Raw genomic sequence first — 17,270 nt, forward strand, 5'->3', positions numbered from 1 at the left:
GGACTGGAGCATCAAATAGTCACGTCTCATCCCAGAGAAAATTCAGAGTTTGTCTGTAATCTGGGAAATAAGACCTGCTTAAATTATGACTGGTCCTTTTTGAATCTGGTTTTCAGATGACTGCACAAGTGAGAAGAATCAAACAGGACACATGCTGCGGACCCTCAGGTAACTCTAGATTCTCAGGGGCTGTGAAACATAATCTGATGAAGGATTTATAAGCAGGAGCTCTCACATACCATAAAAAAACAGATGGCTGATTATCATTATGTCTCCTTGGTGATGAAGTGGTCTCGTTTCTTTTTTTTTTTAATTTATTGTTATTTTAGTCCCATTCTCATATTCAATCACCAATTTAGCAATACAGAGCTGCTCTAACCTTAGGAGTCTTCTGTACCCCCGGGGATCAGCTCTGATTTCTCTCAGATCTTTAAAGACCAGAGTGAGGGGTGCCTGGGTGGCTCAGTAGGTTGAGCATCCGACTTCGGCTCAGGTCATGATCTCGCGGTCCGTGAGTTCGAGCCCCGCGTCAGGTTCTGTGCTGACAGCTCAGAGCCTGGAGCCTGTTTCAGATTCTGTGTCTCCCTCTCTCTCTGACTCTCCCCCGTTCATGCTCTGTCTCTCCCTGTCTCAAAAATAAATAAACGTTAAGAGAAAAAAAATTAATTAATTAATTAAAAAAAAAAGATATACAAAAAAAAAAAAAGTAAAGACCAGAGTGAGATTATATCTGGTTTCTTTAAGGGTGACCCAAGAGGTACTGGCACATGATAAATAACTACAAATTTTTCTTGCAAAAAAAGAGATTTATACTCCATGACCATACTTAGGGAAGGAAGTCTAGAAAGTACAAGACACCTAGGAAGCCGCATTGCCTTGGGAAGCAGTTTTAAACAGGCCACTGCAAATACTACTGAGCACATCGTGTTCACAGAGTGCGAACCTCTGGTTGTCTTATGAAGGAACCATGAGTATTATTTAAGGGGCCTAATGGGTCTTCTCTCTTCCTCAGGATGTTTGTGGCCAAGGCACTGGGCAACTGTTGTCCTCCCCTGTCCCCCACTCTCCACCCCCAAACAAATGGTTTGCCTTCTCCTCTGAAGGAACAGTCTCCTTGACTTCTGGGGCTTCTCCCATGGGCTGCCAGATTGCTACAGCTATGTCATTCAGGTGACCTTTATTTTCCCTCTGTCTTTCTTACCCCGCCAGTATCTTAAGGGAGATGCATACAAAGGGTAAAGTGCCAGAAGCTCTAAAGACCAAACAGCAGGCCCAGCCCCAGACTCTGCCCCAGATCCAGTCCAGCAGCCATGCCCAGTCTGCTGCCCATCACTCCTCCAGCAGCACCTCCCTGCTTCATGAAGAGCAAGAAGTACACCCTGCAGTGGCTGTGGCCAGTGAGTACCCAGACAGCATCCTGTTGCCAGGTGCTTGCTCCTTTGTCTACACCAAGAGTAGGTATCTTTGCAGCCAGGCCCTACAGATCCCCTGTGATGTACCTGGTGGGGCACAGGTCTGGGACTCGGTGCCAAGCACAGGCCCCAAGGGTGTCAGGCAGCTCTTCTCCATTCCTAACCCCACACGTCATCAGCCACTAGACCTCCTCTGACACATACACGGTATTGGACTTGAGGGGAGGGGTCATGAGCTGGGAAGGGAAAGGGGCAAATGTTCCCTTATCACTGCAATCCCATCATATCATGTTTCAGGCCATGGGCATGAACATCACTAATATTGGGTCTCTGATCTTGGAATCTCTGGGGTAAACACAGTTCTTATTTTCTGTTTATTACTAAACATTCTTTATCATTTGTGGATTTATAGATCCCATCCATCATTCTAATGATTCAGCTGTAATGTCCTCTGAACCCTCAGTATCTGGGACGTGTCTCAGGTTCAGGCTGAACTCATCGCCAACTTGCCTCTCCCCAGAATTCCCCAAGGAGGGCACTTGGGTAGCCTTGGTGCGGAGGAGGAGCAGCATACATTTAAAATCAAACCTTCATTTTCTCCTGCCCAGCTTTCTCTTTAATTTTCCTCCTGAGAAAAGCATTTCTGTTTTTAGGGAACTGTATCAATCAAATTCTGGTGTAAATAATACTGAGAAACCAACCTTAGTCTGATTTTTTTTTTCCTGAATTGACTGTTTTAAGCAATGAATGAGCCATATTGGGATTTGACCTGATACTATTCCTGTTTCTCATTTTACCCTGAGGATCAGAGCAGCATAATGTTTCCCCCGGGATTATAGCAACCAAGGAAAGAAAGGAAATTCACATTTATTGAACATCTGGTATGCTCACATTACTAACTATGCATCTTGCCTCATTTAATCAGCATAACCATCCCCTCAAGTAGTTGGTGGTGTCCCAGTTTTACAAGGCTGAGGACACTGAGGCTCAGTGAAGTCAGGACACTTACTGAAGAGTGGCCAGCTTGGGATGGCATTCACTGTGAGCCTGAATCAACAGCTCAGACCGTCCACTGCATGGTAGCCTGAGCAGTCAGGGACCAAGCAGGGAGGGCGTCACCTCTTTGCACACGTCTTTTGCTGGGTTTCTGGAACCAGTGTTTTCCCCACTCCACTCTTTCTGACAATGGTGTAGCCTCTGCAGATGAGACAAGTCCCTATGGACATTGCACTTTCGTCCACGGATTTATGAATGAATAAGCTGTCCTTGATGTGTATGTGACATCTTCCAAGGGGCCCAGGGGAGTTTTACCTGCATCCTTGAACTCAGTTGCCCAGAGTCACTTGACCCGAACTCAGGGCCACCCTGGGAGACAGCAGAAGGGCAAACACACGTTCCCCCTCACCGACAATTCCCGCCACAACTGGTAGGGAAGGCCACATCTCAAGTGGCCTCATCGCATGGCATCACCCCTATTTTCTGCCACCTTCTTCTTCTCTGAGGGAGATTGAAACCCTTCTTTGTTCCATCTGAAGTCATTATCCTCTCAGAGGGGCATTGGCTTATCACTGCTCCTCCTCTGTTTTTTGGACCAAACTTTGTAGAACAGTTAACAAGCAGTGTGACTGGTGGGGCAGCTTCCCGGTGAGGTGAAACCCTTCTCATGAGAGGCTGCTCCCTGTTGCTTTCTGCGTACAGCATAGGGCATGTTTTCTGTGCATGTGGCGAGGGGAGACTGGGAGGTGAAATGCTGATCACTGTCACCGATGGACCTGGGACTCCTGTGGCCGTGGTTGAGTGTCAGCTGGTTTTCTAGGGAGGGGATAAAGGAGGTTTGAAAGGGGGTGGGAAAAGAAACAATAAATTTAGTTTACATTAAACAAAAAGAAGAAAGGGGTTGGGAATCACCTTTTGATTGAGTTCCTACATTGTGGGGCATTGTGTTAAAGACTTAATGGTAGGCTACCTTACGCTTTTTTTTCACAGTGATGCTAATTATAACTGGTTTTATGTAAGACCATACATAATGGAAGGAGAAGACCTACTGGATATTGATTCAAGTGCATAGTTCCTTAGAGGAACTTGACTTGGTTGGAAAACAAGGACTTCACTCCTATCTGCTTAGAGGAGAAACTTGCCAGACAATTTAAGCTATATTTAAGAATTATTTTTACAGTCTTGTGAGCCATTCTGGGTGAGATCCAAATCACCACTTGCCTTCCTCAGAGACCCCCTCAGCCTCAGTAGGCATCCAGAGTAGGAGGCAGGAGGAGTGGGAGCCACCAGGAGCATCACCCTGTCTCAGTTCTCTGCACAACGGCCATAACCGGAGGCCATTTTCCCTTTCTCTTCCTCCTCCAACAACCCCCAATCGAGAACAGTCTCAGGAAGGATTAGCCACTGTGTCACTGGCAAGGGCATAGACTGTCCAGTGAATATATTACCTGTTCACAGACTAGCAAAATGCTCATCTCCTTAACCTTGTGATTTGTAAGATCTGTAGTGATTTCTGCTATAGAAGGAGACATTTCTAAAGTGCCTCCATAGAGACAGGCAGGAGAGTGGCCCCTGTACTTTTCCTGTGCATATATTGTGACCCTCAGATAGTACATCTAACCACCACTTCTTTGTTTTTCCTTTTTTTAAATTCAAGTATAGTTAGCATACAGCGTTATATGAGTTTCAGGTGTACAATATAGTGATTCAAGAATTCAATACATTTCTCAGTGCCAATCATGGTAATGTACTCTTAATCTCATCTATGCCACCATCCTTCACCCACCTCCTCTCTATATTTAAGAGTCTGCTTTTTGTTTATTTCTCTTTTTTTTTTTTGTTCATTTGTTTTGTTTCTTAAATTTCACATATGAGTGAAATTATATGATATTTGTCTGCTCTGACTTCTTTCACTTAGCATTATATCCTGTAACTCCATCCATGTTGTTGCAAATGGCAAGACTTTGCAACAAATGGCTGAGTAGTATTCCGTTATATAGAAATACCACATCTTCAAGGCACCTGGGTAGCTCAGTTGGTTAACTGTCTGACTTCAGCTCAGGTCAAGATCTCAGGGTTCATGGGTTTGAGCCCTGCATCAGGCTCTGTGCTAACAGCTCAGAGCCTGGAGCCTGCTTCAGATTCTGTGTCTCTCTTTCTCTCTCTACCCCTTCCCCCGCTCATGGGTGGACACTTGGGCTGCTTCCATAATTTGGCTGTTGTAAATAATGAAGCAGTAAACATAGGGGTGCATGTATCTTTTCAAGTTAGTGTTTTTGTTTTCTTAGTGTAAATACCAGGTAGTGAAATTATGGGATCATATTGGTAGTTCTACTTTTAATTTTTTGAGGAACCTCCATACTGTTTTCCACAGTGGTTACACCAGTTTGCATTCCCATGAACAGTGCACAAGAGTTCCTTTTTCTCCACATCCTCACTCGCCAACACTTATTTCTTATGTTTTTTGTTTTAACCATTCTGATGAGTGTGAGGTGGTACCTCATTGTGGTTTTGATTTGCATTTCTCTGATAATGAATGATGTTGAGCATCTTTTCATGGGTCTATTGGCCATCTGTATGTCTTTGGGAAAATGTCTATTCATGTCGTCTGTCCATTTTTTATTGGATTGCTTGGGGGGTTTGGGGGTTGAGTTATATAAGTTTTTTATATATTTTGGATATTAACCTCTTATTGGATACATCACTTGCAAAACATTCTCATTCAGTATGTTGTCTTTTTGTTTTGTTGATGGTTTCCTTCACTACACAAAAGCTTTAAATTTTGGGGTAGTCCCAATAGTTTAATCTTGCTTTTGTTTCCCTTCCTTATCATGAAAAATGTTGCTATGGCTGATGTCAGAGAAATGACTGCCTGTGCTTGGGGTGTCTCTCACATCTGCTCTGGTCTGAATTCCATGGATTACTGTATTAGTTTTCTAAGGCTGCTATAACAAAGTATCACAAACTGCGTGTTTTAAAACAACAGACATTTGTTTTGCCCACGTTCTAAAGGCTAGAAGTCTGAAATCAAGGTGTCAGCAGGGCCATGCTCCATTTTCCTTGCTTCTTCCTAGTTTCTGGTGGTTGCTGGGAGCTTCCCTTGGCTTGTAGAAACATCTCTCTGGTGTCTGCCTCCTGACTCCCTTGTCGTGTGGTTTTCTCCCGCCGTGTGACTCTATCGGTGTCTCCTCTCCTGTCCTTGTAAGGACATCAGTCATATTGAATGTAGGTCCATGCTAATCCAATATATTCTTGTCCTAAATCATTTCATCTGCGGCAACCCCATTTTCAGATACGGTCACGTTCTGCGGTTCCAGGTATGGACGTGACTTTGGAGGACACTATTCAACCCAGTATAATTATTTTTAAAACGCTTTATTTCTGACTTCCCATCCATTTCTTCCTCACATTCCTTTCTGGACAGATGTCAGCGCAGCCACTCCTGCTGATTCAGCATCATTGCTCAGCGACCATTCAGATGCCAGATCCGCCCAGCCCTCCTATCCTCTGAGTGGCACCACACAACTGAGTGGGACACCAGAACCTGGGTACCATGGCAGCAGTGGCCCATGGGATGAGACGAGGCCTCAGAAAATGAACGCGTCTGGGTGCCTCTCCTCCTTCTCCTCATTGTACCGGCCCGACTCCAAGCCTTCCGGTAAACACAAAAGAGTAGATGGTGACAATGGAGCTTATTGATGGGGGTGAACACATTCTTCCTGGGCCCAAGGATTCTTATTCCCCTGTTAGATCCTGGCTCACAGAAGTGGGTGAGATGAAGGGACAGTATCCTGTAGCTCAGCCAGAGAACAAGATTCCAGCCCAGTGCTGGTCCTTTCTAAGTGCGTCTCCCATTCCCCTTACCCAGAGATTCACGCTGAGCAGGAGAATCCAGGAAGTCAGGGACATTCTGAGGTGCTCTACAGACAGGATGAGTTGCCTCGTATTCATATGCTCCCTTTGCCCTGTGCTACAATCTTCTGCGGCCTACATGTAGACTGTTCTTGGAGTTCCCAGCTCAAGCTACCCTGGGGAAGATCTTCCTTCAGTCAAGAGCTATTTATTGCAGGATGGGAGACTATTTCTACAGTTATACACACATGCCCTTTGTATGCAATTACTGAGTCAGTCTTGCCTCTCAAATTTTGCTAGTAGTTTAGAGCCAGGCATCCTGGCACCAGTGACCCAGGGTGCACCCATGGAGAAGAATGGCTTGAAGGAGCTCAGTTCCTAGGACTGAGACAGTGTAACAATAAGACATTTGAAATTCTCAGAAAAACCTGACCCTAAGCAAGATGTCCTAGTGGATGATGCCTATTCTTGGCCTCTTTCCCCTTCCCTTTGTGCATCCTCTGACTTCTTCAGAGGTGCTCCTTTCTTCTCCTATTCCTCCTTCAGGTCCTGATACCTCCCCAGGCCCTTCCTTGTCACTCTTCACCAAAAGTGGTTAAAGGAAAATACTCAGCATCCCTTATTATTCACTGCCTGATTTAATTTCATATGCATTTACTCTAGCCTTTCTATTAGTGGATGGGTGGTAAAGGTTTTCAGTCAGGGATCATCAGGTAGGATAGGTATGAGGTAGAGAGGAGGCCTCTGGACTGTGACCAAAGGAGGTAGACCAACTGGCCAGTCCTGCCTGGAGACCTGTAGCAGTTTCCACCCTTGTTTTCCAGCCCAGCATCCATCTCCCTCAGATGTACTCAGCCTTCATCTGGGAGGAGGCCCTGATGGAGTTTCCTTCCAGAGGGCCATCTTGTGTTTGAAAGCCCAGGAGCTCTTTAAACAAAGCTGCCTGGTGCTTCCTGGTGCCCAGGTGAGAGAAGGAAGTTGACAGGAGTACAGGGACGGGCAGGGATCTTGCAGAGAAGTCCTGGGCAGGCTCCATAGCTGCCTGTGAGCAAGTGGCCTTCCTCACCTCCTACCTCTCCCATGTCTTGGTGGGATGCAACAGGGGCTGACCTACTGGAAAAGAACCTTGTTGAGATCCAGAACCTGCGCCAGCGCCTGGAGGAGTCTGTCTACATCAACGACCGCCTGCAGGAGAGGCTGGGACACGTGCTCAGCAGTGCCGACCGAGAAAAAAGTAGGAAAGGCCAAAACTGGTTCCGTCCACATCTAGAGTCTCACAAGGGCATTTAGGTTTGCAGTTAAAAAGCACATCAGTGTGCTGTACCCTAGTCTTCCTCACAGTCCACCAGAGAGGGAAGCAGGGCAGGCGCCATTGTCCCTACTCTATAAATGAAGACACTGTCTTGCCCGAGGCAGGGCTGTGTCTCACGCCCAGCACTGTCTGACATGATGCCCATTCTTGTGACTCCCTGTACATCCTTGTGCCACACCTGGCTTCTGGCCTGACTGGCAAGTGGTGGAACCAAGACTTGCCATGATACCCACTTCAGCCGAGGGTGGACCACATTCCACCTTCACGCCACCACCACAGGCTCTGGGTACCACCTGCCACTTCCCATATGCAAATGGCCCATGTTCCTGTGCTTTCCACATGATGCTCTCACTTGGAGACTGGTACTTCCACATCCCTTCTCCCTTGCCAAGCTCAGAAGAATGGCGACCAGGGCCCCTACAACCTCACAGCGGCAGCTGAGTGGTGGGCAAGTCCGTCCCGCAACTGCAGCCACTGTGCATGAGTGTTTGGTCCAGCGTGGTGTGACTCAGCCACATCACAACCATTTCCCAGTTCAGGCAGCCCCCAGGTTTTCTGCATGGCTGAGCCTGAAACTTTGGTGTATACAGGAAAGTACATCTTTGAGAGCATCTGTTTCCCAGATGTATGACTTTTTTTTTTGTTTTTTGTTTTTTTACTCCCTGTGACAGTATCCACCTCTGGCTTCCATGGGTAGAACCCAGAGTCTGTGCCTCAGCTCTGCAACTAGAAAAGGGCCTCTGGGAAAGCAAACTGGAGCCTTCAGGCTGACAGAGGGCAAACCCCAAACTTGGTCACTTTCATGTTGCACCTTTCCACAGCAGTACCCAGTTGCAGAAGCAAGCAGAAGAGGCTGGAGAGTAAAAAAATTGCCCAGCCCCACACGGGCCAAAATTGTAAGTTATTTTCAATTTGGATAAGGCTGCTTCTTATAAGGGCCTGTCTACACATTCCTGGACTCTAAACTCTAGGAGTCACTAGCTCTGGGAAATTCACATTTCATGTATTTGTCCCTTGCTCTGTGCAGATAACCAGGGAGTCACTGGCTGCGAACTGGATACCAGCTTGGTGTCTCCCTCCCTCCCTTTCCATTTCCAGCTGAGTGTGAATAAGGAAGGAAAGGGATGTCAGTTTCTGTTTGGAGCAGTCAGTGTAGAGAGTTCCCTGAGCCCTTCCTTTGCAGCTCTGTCTCTCCTTCCGTAGGCAGTGCCCAGTCAGCTCCAGAGGTCTCCCCGGCCACCCCTCACACATGTGCTCAGAGTCACTCTTGCTGCTGTGCTCAGGACACCTTGTGACATGATGTCTGGAGGATCCGGAAGAACGTTCTCCAGAACTTTCCCAGCCCTGTCAACAGCATTCTTGGGTGTGAACTTGGAGGCATCGACATTACCTTTAAATGAATGGATCAAATTAATAAATTCTTATTTAAAAATTATTGTTTACATATATTTATTGAATTCCTATAAAGAGTAAAATTTGTGAGGAAAGAATAAAACCCATAATGGCCAGAAGGTCATAGAAAAGGTTAAAGAAAAAATGAGATGTCACTATTAGTTACTTAATTTTTTTGCAGAGCACTTCTTTATTATGACAATATATAAAACAAATGTAACTTTAAATGTTTATAACTACAACTGTACATTACTAGGACTGCTAGTATTGTTCAGCTTGCTCAAATTTAGGGGAATAGCTTATATGTAATTCTTGAAATTCACTGACCATCATAAAAATGTGGGATTGAAATGCATGTATACATTTTTCGTGTATATAAATTTCACTCTCCTGACTTTATTCCCAGTCTCAGCATTTTCATACATCTTTGGGGAGTTAACCAAACTCAAGGCCTTTTGTTCCTAAGAGAACTGGCAAGGTTATGTTTGCCAATGGCAACATCCTTAAAAGTTAATAATAATCACTGATCACCCATAGATTTTTTACCTCATTCCTTCTTTCTTTAGGGCAAACGAGCTTTTACCTGGGCATTCAGTCCAACCCCTAAAGACTGAATATCCTTCAAACACCTCCCTGAAAAGCACTGTAGGGGCACGTGGGTGGCTCAGTTGGTTGAACATCTGACTTCAGCTCAGGTCATGATCTCATGGGTTGGTGAGTTCAAGCCCCACATCACTTCGGATCCTCTGTCCCCCCCCCCCCCCCCCGCCCCCCAACCGCCTCTCCCATGCTCACGTTCTCTCTCTCAAAAATAAACATTTTAAAAAATAAAAACAAAAAAATTAAAGCACTTTAGCCATTTCCTTTTTTTTTTTTTACTTTATTTTTTAAATTTACATCCAGGTTAGCATATAGTGCAACAATGATTTTAGGAGTAGATTCCTTAGTGCCCCTTACCCATTTAGCCTATCCCCCCTCCCACAACCCCTCCAGTAACCCTCTGTTTGTTCTCTATATTTAAGAGTCTTTTATGTTTTGTCTCCCTTCCTGTTTTTATATTGTTTTTGCTTCCCTTCCCTTATGTTCATCTGTTTTGTCTCTTAAAGTCCTCATATGAGTGAAGTCATATTTGTCTTTCTCTGACTAATTTCACTTAGCATAATACCCTCTAGCTCCATCCACATAGTTGCAAATGGCAAAATTTCATTCTTTTTGATTGCCAAGTAGTAATACTCCATTGTATATATGTACCACATCTTTTTTGTCCATTCATCCATTGATGGACATTTGGGCTCTTTCCATACTTTGGCTATTGTCAATAGTGCTGCTATGAACATTGGGGTGCATGTGCATGTGCATGTGCCCCTCCGAAACAACACCTGTATCCCTTGGATAAATGCCTAATAGTGCAATTGCTGGGTTGTAGGGTAGTTCTATTTTTAGCTTTTTGAGGAACCTCCATACTATTTTCCAGAGTGGCTGCACCAGTTTGCATTCCCACCAGCAGTGCGAAAGAGATCCTCTTTCTCTGCATCCTCACCAACATCTGTTGTTGCGTGAGTTGTTAATGTTAGCCATGCTGATAGGTGTGAGGTGATATCTCATGGTTTTGATTTGTATTTCCCTGATGATGAGTGATGTTGAGCATTTTTTCATGTGTTGGTTGGCCATCTGGATGTCTTCTTTGGAGACATGTCTATTCATGTCTTTTGCCCGTTTCTTCACTGGATTATTTGGTTTTTGGGTGTTGCATCTGATAGTTCTTTGGATAGTAAACCCTTTATCTGGTATGTCATTTGCAGATATCTTCTCCCATTCTGTCAGTTGCCTTTTAGTTTTGCTGATTGTTTACATTGCTGTGCAGAAGATTTTTATTTTGATGAGGTCCCACTAGTTCATTTTTGCTTTTGTTTCCCTTGCCTCTGGAGGTGTATTGAATAAGAAGTTGCTGCAGCCAAGGTCAAAGAGGTGTTTGCCTGCTTTCTCCTCTAGGATTTTGATGGCTTCCTGTCTTATGTTTAGGTCTTTCATCCATCTTGAGTTTATTTTTGTGTATGGTATAAAAAAGGGGTCCAGGTTCATTCTTCTGCATGTCGCTGTCCAGTTTTCCCAGCACCACTTGCTGAAGAGACTGTCTTTATTCCATTGGATATTCTTTCCTGCTTTGTCAAAGATTAGTTGGCCATTTGTGGGTCCATTTCTGGGTTCTCTATTTTTTTCCATTGATCTGAGTGTGTTTTTGTGCCATAGCCATTTCCATTTTTATAGTAAGGTGAGGATTGTACCCCTCAACCTGAAAGTCTTTAACCTTGAAGTCATCAATTGTCTCAACTTTTCAAAGGATCTTAAGCTTCGGGAAAGGCCTTGGTTCTCACTGAAGCTGCATTTTCAGCAGCTCAACATGACTCAGGTAAATATGTGCATCTCCCAAAGTATGTATGAAGTCACTGGGCTTCAGGCCTGTGGTGTGTACCATCCTGTAGGTGAGCAGGGCATAGCTGGCGACATTGGAGGGCACAACCAGGCCCATGTCTCCTGAGCTCCGGTATAGCTGGCAGGACAGCTCACCATTTTCCAGGTAGAACTGGCAAAGGGAATGGCAGAGAGGAGCCATTAAAGGAAGATCTTTTGGATTCCACCCACACAGGATGATTCTTCTGTCATCACAGTTGGTTTTGATTGTGTCAATCACCTTTTGCAGTTGGTCTACTCCTTGACCAGAATAATCTGAATTCTTATCTTTGTATTTTCCATTGAAAATTATAAACTGGGCCTAAGTCCCCTTCTTCTCTGTTGCAGAATACCGGCTGTCCAAGAGGTCTCAGGACCCATTTGAGTCCCAGATTTTCACTCCCTTGGAAGACAGTTCCCAAGCGTTTGTGGATCCCTTGATAAACCACAGCAACTCCTCCAAAACACCCTTCTAGAATACAGGTTTGGTTGTCAGCAGAGGAAATTCATCCCATGGGCTGGAGTGCACCTGCATACCCAGCACCAGCAGCATGCTGATACCTGTGTGGTCATCCTTCTGGAGCCCACAGTGCAGGATGTGCTCCGTCTGCCCCAAGTACCGCAGCACCCTGTTTGGTGGTGGCCAGAGATCCTGCCCCACTTCCACACAGGCGGGCTGAGACCTTGAGCGCTGCAGGTGGGAGCTGGGGGCCAGTGTGGTGCTGGCACAGCTGCAGGGCCCGGATGGGACCCCATCGGGGGGCGGTGAGCAAGGTAGTACGGGCCCTTCCACACCTCTTTTCCCACTGTGTCTGCGGTGACCTCTCTTAGCTATTTCTGTTTCAGACAACTAGACTGCAAAGGCTCAGGGAGTGTTAGAGCTATTGAGAGTGGGACTGTGGGACTCCTTGACCCCATCACGTGCTTAGAAAGAACAGAAAAACTATCACGCATCAAAAGGTAGTAGGATAAAATTTGAAAGTGTTAATGGAGACCATTTGCCAGACCCAGGTGAACTCCAAGAGAACGATGGAGTCATTCAAAGTCATGAAGATCACAAGAGTTGCCTCAAGCCTGGAGAATAGCAATTGTCAAATTTTCAGAATGATGGAAATAATATATTTTAATATCTATAGAAGAGTGAGTTTTGGGGGCGCCTGGGTGGCTCAGTCGGTTAAGCGTCCGACTTCGGCTCAGGTCATGATCTCACGGTTCGTGGTTTCGAGCCCCGCGTCGGGCTCTGTGCTGACAGCTCAGAGTCTGGAGCCTGTTTCAGATTCTGTGTCTCCCTCTCTCTCTGCCCCTCCCCTGGTCATACTCTGTCTCCCTCTGTCTCTCAAAAATAAATAAATATTAAAAAAAAAAAAAAAGAGTGAGTTTTGTTTTGATCTTTTGCAAACCAGGAAAAAATTGATATTAACTCGATGGTATGTGAGCACATAAAAAGGATGGTCACTGATAACACAAATGGGTTCACCAAGGTAAGCCACGTGACTAAATTAGCAAGTCAGAAGAATTGGCCTCAGAGAGCTGAGCCAGGGAGAAAAATTAAGCCCATGTGCTCTACAATGGTCATGGCCTAACTTGATTTTATTATTTTTTAATGCTTGTTTATTTTTGAGAGAGAGAGCATGGGATGGGGTGCAGAGAGAGGAAGAGAGAGGATCCCAAGCAGGCTCCACACTGTCAGTGCAGAGCCTGATATGGGGCTCGATCTCATGAACTAAATTTAACATTTGATTATTCACATGACCTGAGCCAAAATCAAGAGTCAGAGGCTTAACCGACTGAGCCAGCCAGGCACCCCAAGGATACTACCTTTATCAGGAGTTTATCACAAGGGCACCCGCACTACTTCAGCAGCTCCCTGCAACCCTCACCAATCTCCTACAAATGTACCTGGCACATCCCCTGATGCCTGCATACTAAATTCACTTTCCTGGAACTCAGCTTTCACTCTTATTTCACTGAACCCAGATAAGTGCAAGGTGACTAGGGGCCATTATATGTCCCTAGTGAGCAGCTCCACCTCAGATACCAATAGTGATCCTCCTCCACCTTTGCCTTAGATCTTTTTTTTAAGTTTATTAATTTTGAGAGAGCAAGAGCGAATAGGGGAGGGGCAAAGAGAGAGGGAGAGAAAGAATCCCAAGCAGGCTCCGTTCTGTCAGTGCAAAGCCCCACACAGAGCTTGAACCCACGAACCACGAGACCATGCCCTGAGCAGATGGGTCCGACACTTAACAAATAGCCACCCAGGCGCCCCCAGCTTTGCCTTAGATCTTAATGTCAGTGTGGGCGGTGACTGGGCTCACCTTCTTGCTGACAGCTCCCAAATGCTAAGAAGCCAAATTCTCCTCTTCTTTATCCCCTTCCCAATCTGGGCTCATCAGAGCACTCCAAGGAATTCTGAGAAGGCTCTCAGATCCTCTCAATCCCAGCTTCAAAAGCTCAGACTGAAGGTAGAACAAAAGGAGTGACAGTAGTTTTCATAGAACCAGAAAGAGAAGCGACAGAAGAGCTTGCATTTCCAGGAAGATTGTGCTTTCAGATAAAGCCTCCAAATAAAGTGGCCCTCATTTCATGAGCTGCAAGTGACTAGGGCAAGACAAATGGTACCTACATTTAGAGACTCCAGTATACCTGATCATAGGATACAATCCCAGTCCTCACTGGAGGGGTTATAGAATATAAAGACTGTACTCTGTATTACTTTCCTTAAAAAAATAACAAATCCTGACATCTTAAAAACATCTGGCCCCAAAGATTCAAATCAGATTTCATGGGTCTTCACTGTATTACTTATAGCTGCTTGTCCACCATCTGTGGTAGGGTCTGGATTGCCACTATTATTTTGTGTTTTGCTTGAGGCAAACAATGTGGGCTCTCAGGTATTTAAGCCATTCTCAAATTCTTCACCTCCTAACACCCTAATAATAAAATCTGTCTCATCTGGTGGTTGAAAGCATTGTGATAGTCTACAGAAAAATCACCAAATTAATAATGGCAGTGCATCTCATACTTGAGATCTCTTGTGTTTGGCAGTGTTTTATAATTGCAAAATGCTTTTACATGCATTACTGTTCCACTTGATATGCATCAGTTTTTTGCCTTCTCCAATCACTGCGGACTAAATCTTTACTTTCTCGGGAGGGATTTCTCAGACCTTATCCTCTCAGCTTTCCTTCTCAATCCAATCTCCCCTGTCTTCACAAGGATGTGGACATTGCCCTCAGCAACCCAATCTCCTTATGTGGTTAGCTTCTGTTTTGTTTTAATGGAGGGATGTTTGGTTAGGTCTTCCCCTCTCCAGTCTTCTCTCTTTCTCTCCTGCAGTGTGAGCCAGCCCTTTGTCTTAGTTACTGTTGGGCACGCTCACCTACCATCAAGGCGTGAGCAAGAAACCAAGCCATACTTATCAGAAAAAGGATCATTTTAATCAAGATGCTGTTGACAAGATGGCTTTTCTCACGAGGTCAGCCCAGGGCACAGAGGTGATCACATCTGTGGCTCTTGGGTCCACTTCTTCCTTATTGCCACATGGAGCTCAAAGTGGAGGTTGAGCAAAAGAAATTGGAGTGACAGTAGCTTTCATATTAATGAAACCTTCCGGTTGGAAGGAGACACAACAGTTTTACCATTATTCTTTTTTCTATCCCACATATTTGTCAGTCACTAATGCTTTTGTGAGGTCTTCAGGGTTTGGCCATGAGGATTTGCCTTGCAGACCTTCCTAATACATGGAGCTTAATTGACCAAGGGCCCCCGTTGCTAGGCTTTAAAATGGTCTCTGAGACCACACCTCCCATGCACTGCTCCCTGCCAATAGCTGGGCGCAGTGGGGATGCTAAGACAGCCCCATTCCTTGGGCAACACAGGACTCTTTGTTGGCTGACTTTGGATCATTGACTCCGTGATGAATTTATAAATCGTGGCTGAGTCTTGGGCCCCTCCCCCCAGCCTTCTCTCCTTTTCTCTTGTATTCAGATTTGCTTTGTGGCCTAAAGGCCTTGCCATCCTCCCTGAGTATGTTCCTATTTTCTTTCACACAGGTGTTTTCCCTAATAAAGCCCTTGCACATTTAATCCTAGTCAGCATTTGCTTCCTGGAGAATCTAGAATAGGCAGAGCTGGCATCCTGTCAGCCTCTTCCATCTCTGTGTGCTGTGTGCACTTTGAGCTCTGTTTTGTTTCAGATGTAACTGTACCGTTACTTATCTCTCCTCACCCTGCCTCGGAGCCACAGGAGAGTCTGTTATTAGTAGCACATTTATTACGCCCATAAACACATAAGATGCTGTGTTGATCACCCTTTATTAGCTTATAGTCACCAGGCATACACCCGTGAGCACAGGACATTCAGAGAGAGAACAAAACCAGTAAATCAGAACAAAGTGAAGGTATTTCCATCCTTATGAGTCACACAAATGGGAAGGTTTACAGGTTTGGCAGCCATTTGGTTTCCAGACTGAGTGGGGATAAGGCTAACAGTTGCCACTGTTCTAATCAATCTTAGTGATTGAGTGAAATCAGGCTCTGAATGCTGGACAGGGAGAGCCACTGAAGTGTCATGGATGAGTAAAGGAGAGCCTCTGCCTTCAAGAAGTCCTCACGCCAGTGGTAACATGATTTCAAAAACCAAGGAAGCACTGTAAGCATAGTGACAAAAATTGTCTAGGGTATAGTGAAGGCACAAAGGCAGATGGGGTTATTTCTTAGGAAAATAGGAAATATTTCAGAAAGGGGCTAAGTTTGAAAGCTGCAGTTTCTCTTGACGCGTTCCATATTGGCGCCACAGTTTATTTGCCATGGTTGAAGCATGAGGTGCAATGTGTTGATGGGCAAAGGGAGAGCCATTGCAAACTATAAGGACTTTGCGCTTGAGAACTCTGTGCAATGGAAAGCTTAAAGGTGCAGGGTGGGAAGAAGTGAGACAGTCGCCTGGGACTGGGACAACTCTGAGGCACAACAAATTCCAGAGTTCTCCTGAGTATCACACCAACCTACTGTCAATGAGACTGACTGAAATCTTTCTTGGTTTCCTCCCTTTGCTTTCCTCCTTCCCTCACTCTATTCCAGATGCTCAGGGAGGACTGTCTTAATAAATCACGTGCATGTAAATCCTCACCTCAGGGTCTGCTTTTACTAAACCTGCCCTCAGACACCCCCAATTCCTGACATGTTCATCTGATTCACAAATGCTCTAACTGAAAGTAAGAGCCCCCATATCTAGGCCTAAAGAGGAACTGTTGGTCAGAGTTCATGGCAATCCTGACCTGGAGTTAGGTTTCTCCTTAGCATTAGGTTCTAGACCTGTGCTGTCGTAGGTCTTCCACGTGCTCCATAGCTGCATCTGATGGCCTCGTTGGAAGCTGTTGTCACCTGGAGGACTTGAGAGTGTGTACTGGAGGGAAGTCAGTCCAGAAATAGATGGAGAGGGCAGGGTTTCAAGACCTGGAGCATCAGATGTCTTAAGTGTCCTTACCTCTGATAGTCTGTCCCTCTTTCCCAGGGAGAGCCAATGAGGGCTTTAACTCTGGGGCTTCAGGGAGAATTATATACACAGGAGAGTTCCCTCCAAGAATGGTGGGCAACTGAAGACCAATATTCAAGAGGAGAGCCTCAAGAGGTTCATTCTCAACCACCCAGTGCCAAGAAAATGGAAAAGGGAAGAGGTGGGCTTCCAACACTCCACCTGGGCTCCTATAGGTTCAGCAACTTTTGAGGTCAGAGGGGGCAATGACAGGGAGAAAACTATCTCAGGTGTGCCCGAACCGCCTGTTAAGATGGGTAATTGTGGGTTCAGGGAGAGGAGAGCAATGGAGGAAATAAGAAACAACAGAAGAATGAATGAAT

General features: G+C 45.4%; 1 protein-coding gene and 1 pseudogene across 6 annotated transcripts in view; one reads left to right on the forward strand and one right to left on the reverse strand.

Moving 5' to 3' along the window:
- Window positions 1-9,007, forward strand: part of LOC132671487 (myomegalin-like) — a 45,765-nt gene extending 36,758 nt beyond the window's left edge. For 2 of the 6 annotated variants that reach the window (XM_060622321.3, XM_060622316.3), the window contains exons 4-9: window positions 117-168; window positions 1,210-1,454; window positions 5,833-6,066; window positions 7,363-7,494; window positions 8,394-8,468; window positions 8,776-9,007. In XM_060622321.3, coding sequence (XP_060478304.1) covers window positions 117-168; window positions 1,210-1,454; window positions 5,833-6,066; window positions 7,363-7,494; window positions 8,394-8,468; window positions 8,776-8,867 — 830 coding nt within the window. In that variant the 3' untranslated portion in view covers window positions 8,868-9,007. The remainder of the gene's footprint in view (window positions 1-116; window positions 169-1,209; window positions 1,455-5,832; window positions 6,067-7,362; window positions 7,495-8,393; window positions 8,469-8,775) is intronic. The other 4 variants (XM_060622318.3, XM_060622319.3, XM_060622320.3 and 1 more) reach the window with 4 other exon arrangements.
- Window positions 9,008-10,595: 1,588 nt separating this feature from the next.
- LOC132670934 (thymidylate synthase pseudogene) lies at window positions 10,596-14,828 on the reverse strand (annotated as a pseudogene).
- Between the last annotated feature and the right edge of the window lie 2,442 nt (window positions 14,829-17,270).

Source organism: Panthera onca, chromosome C1 (assembly GCF_046562875.1).
Source record: "Panthera onca isolate mPanOnc1 chromosome C1, mPanOnc1 haplotype 2, whole genome shotgun sequence".
Taxonomy (NCBI): Eukaryota; Metazoa; Chordata; class Mammalia; order Carnivora; family Felidae; genus Panthera; species Panthera onca.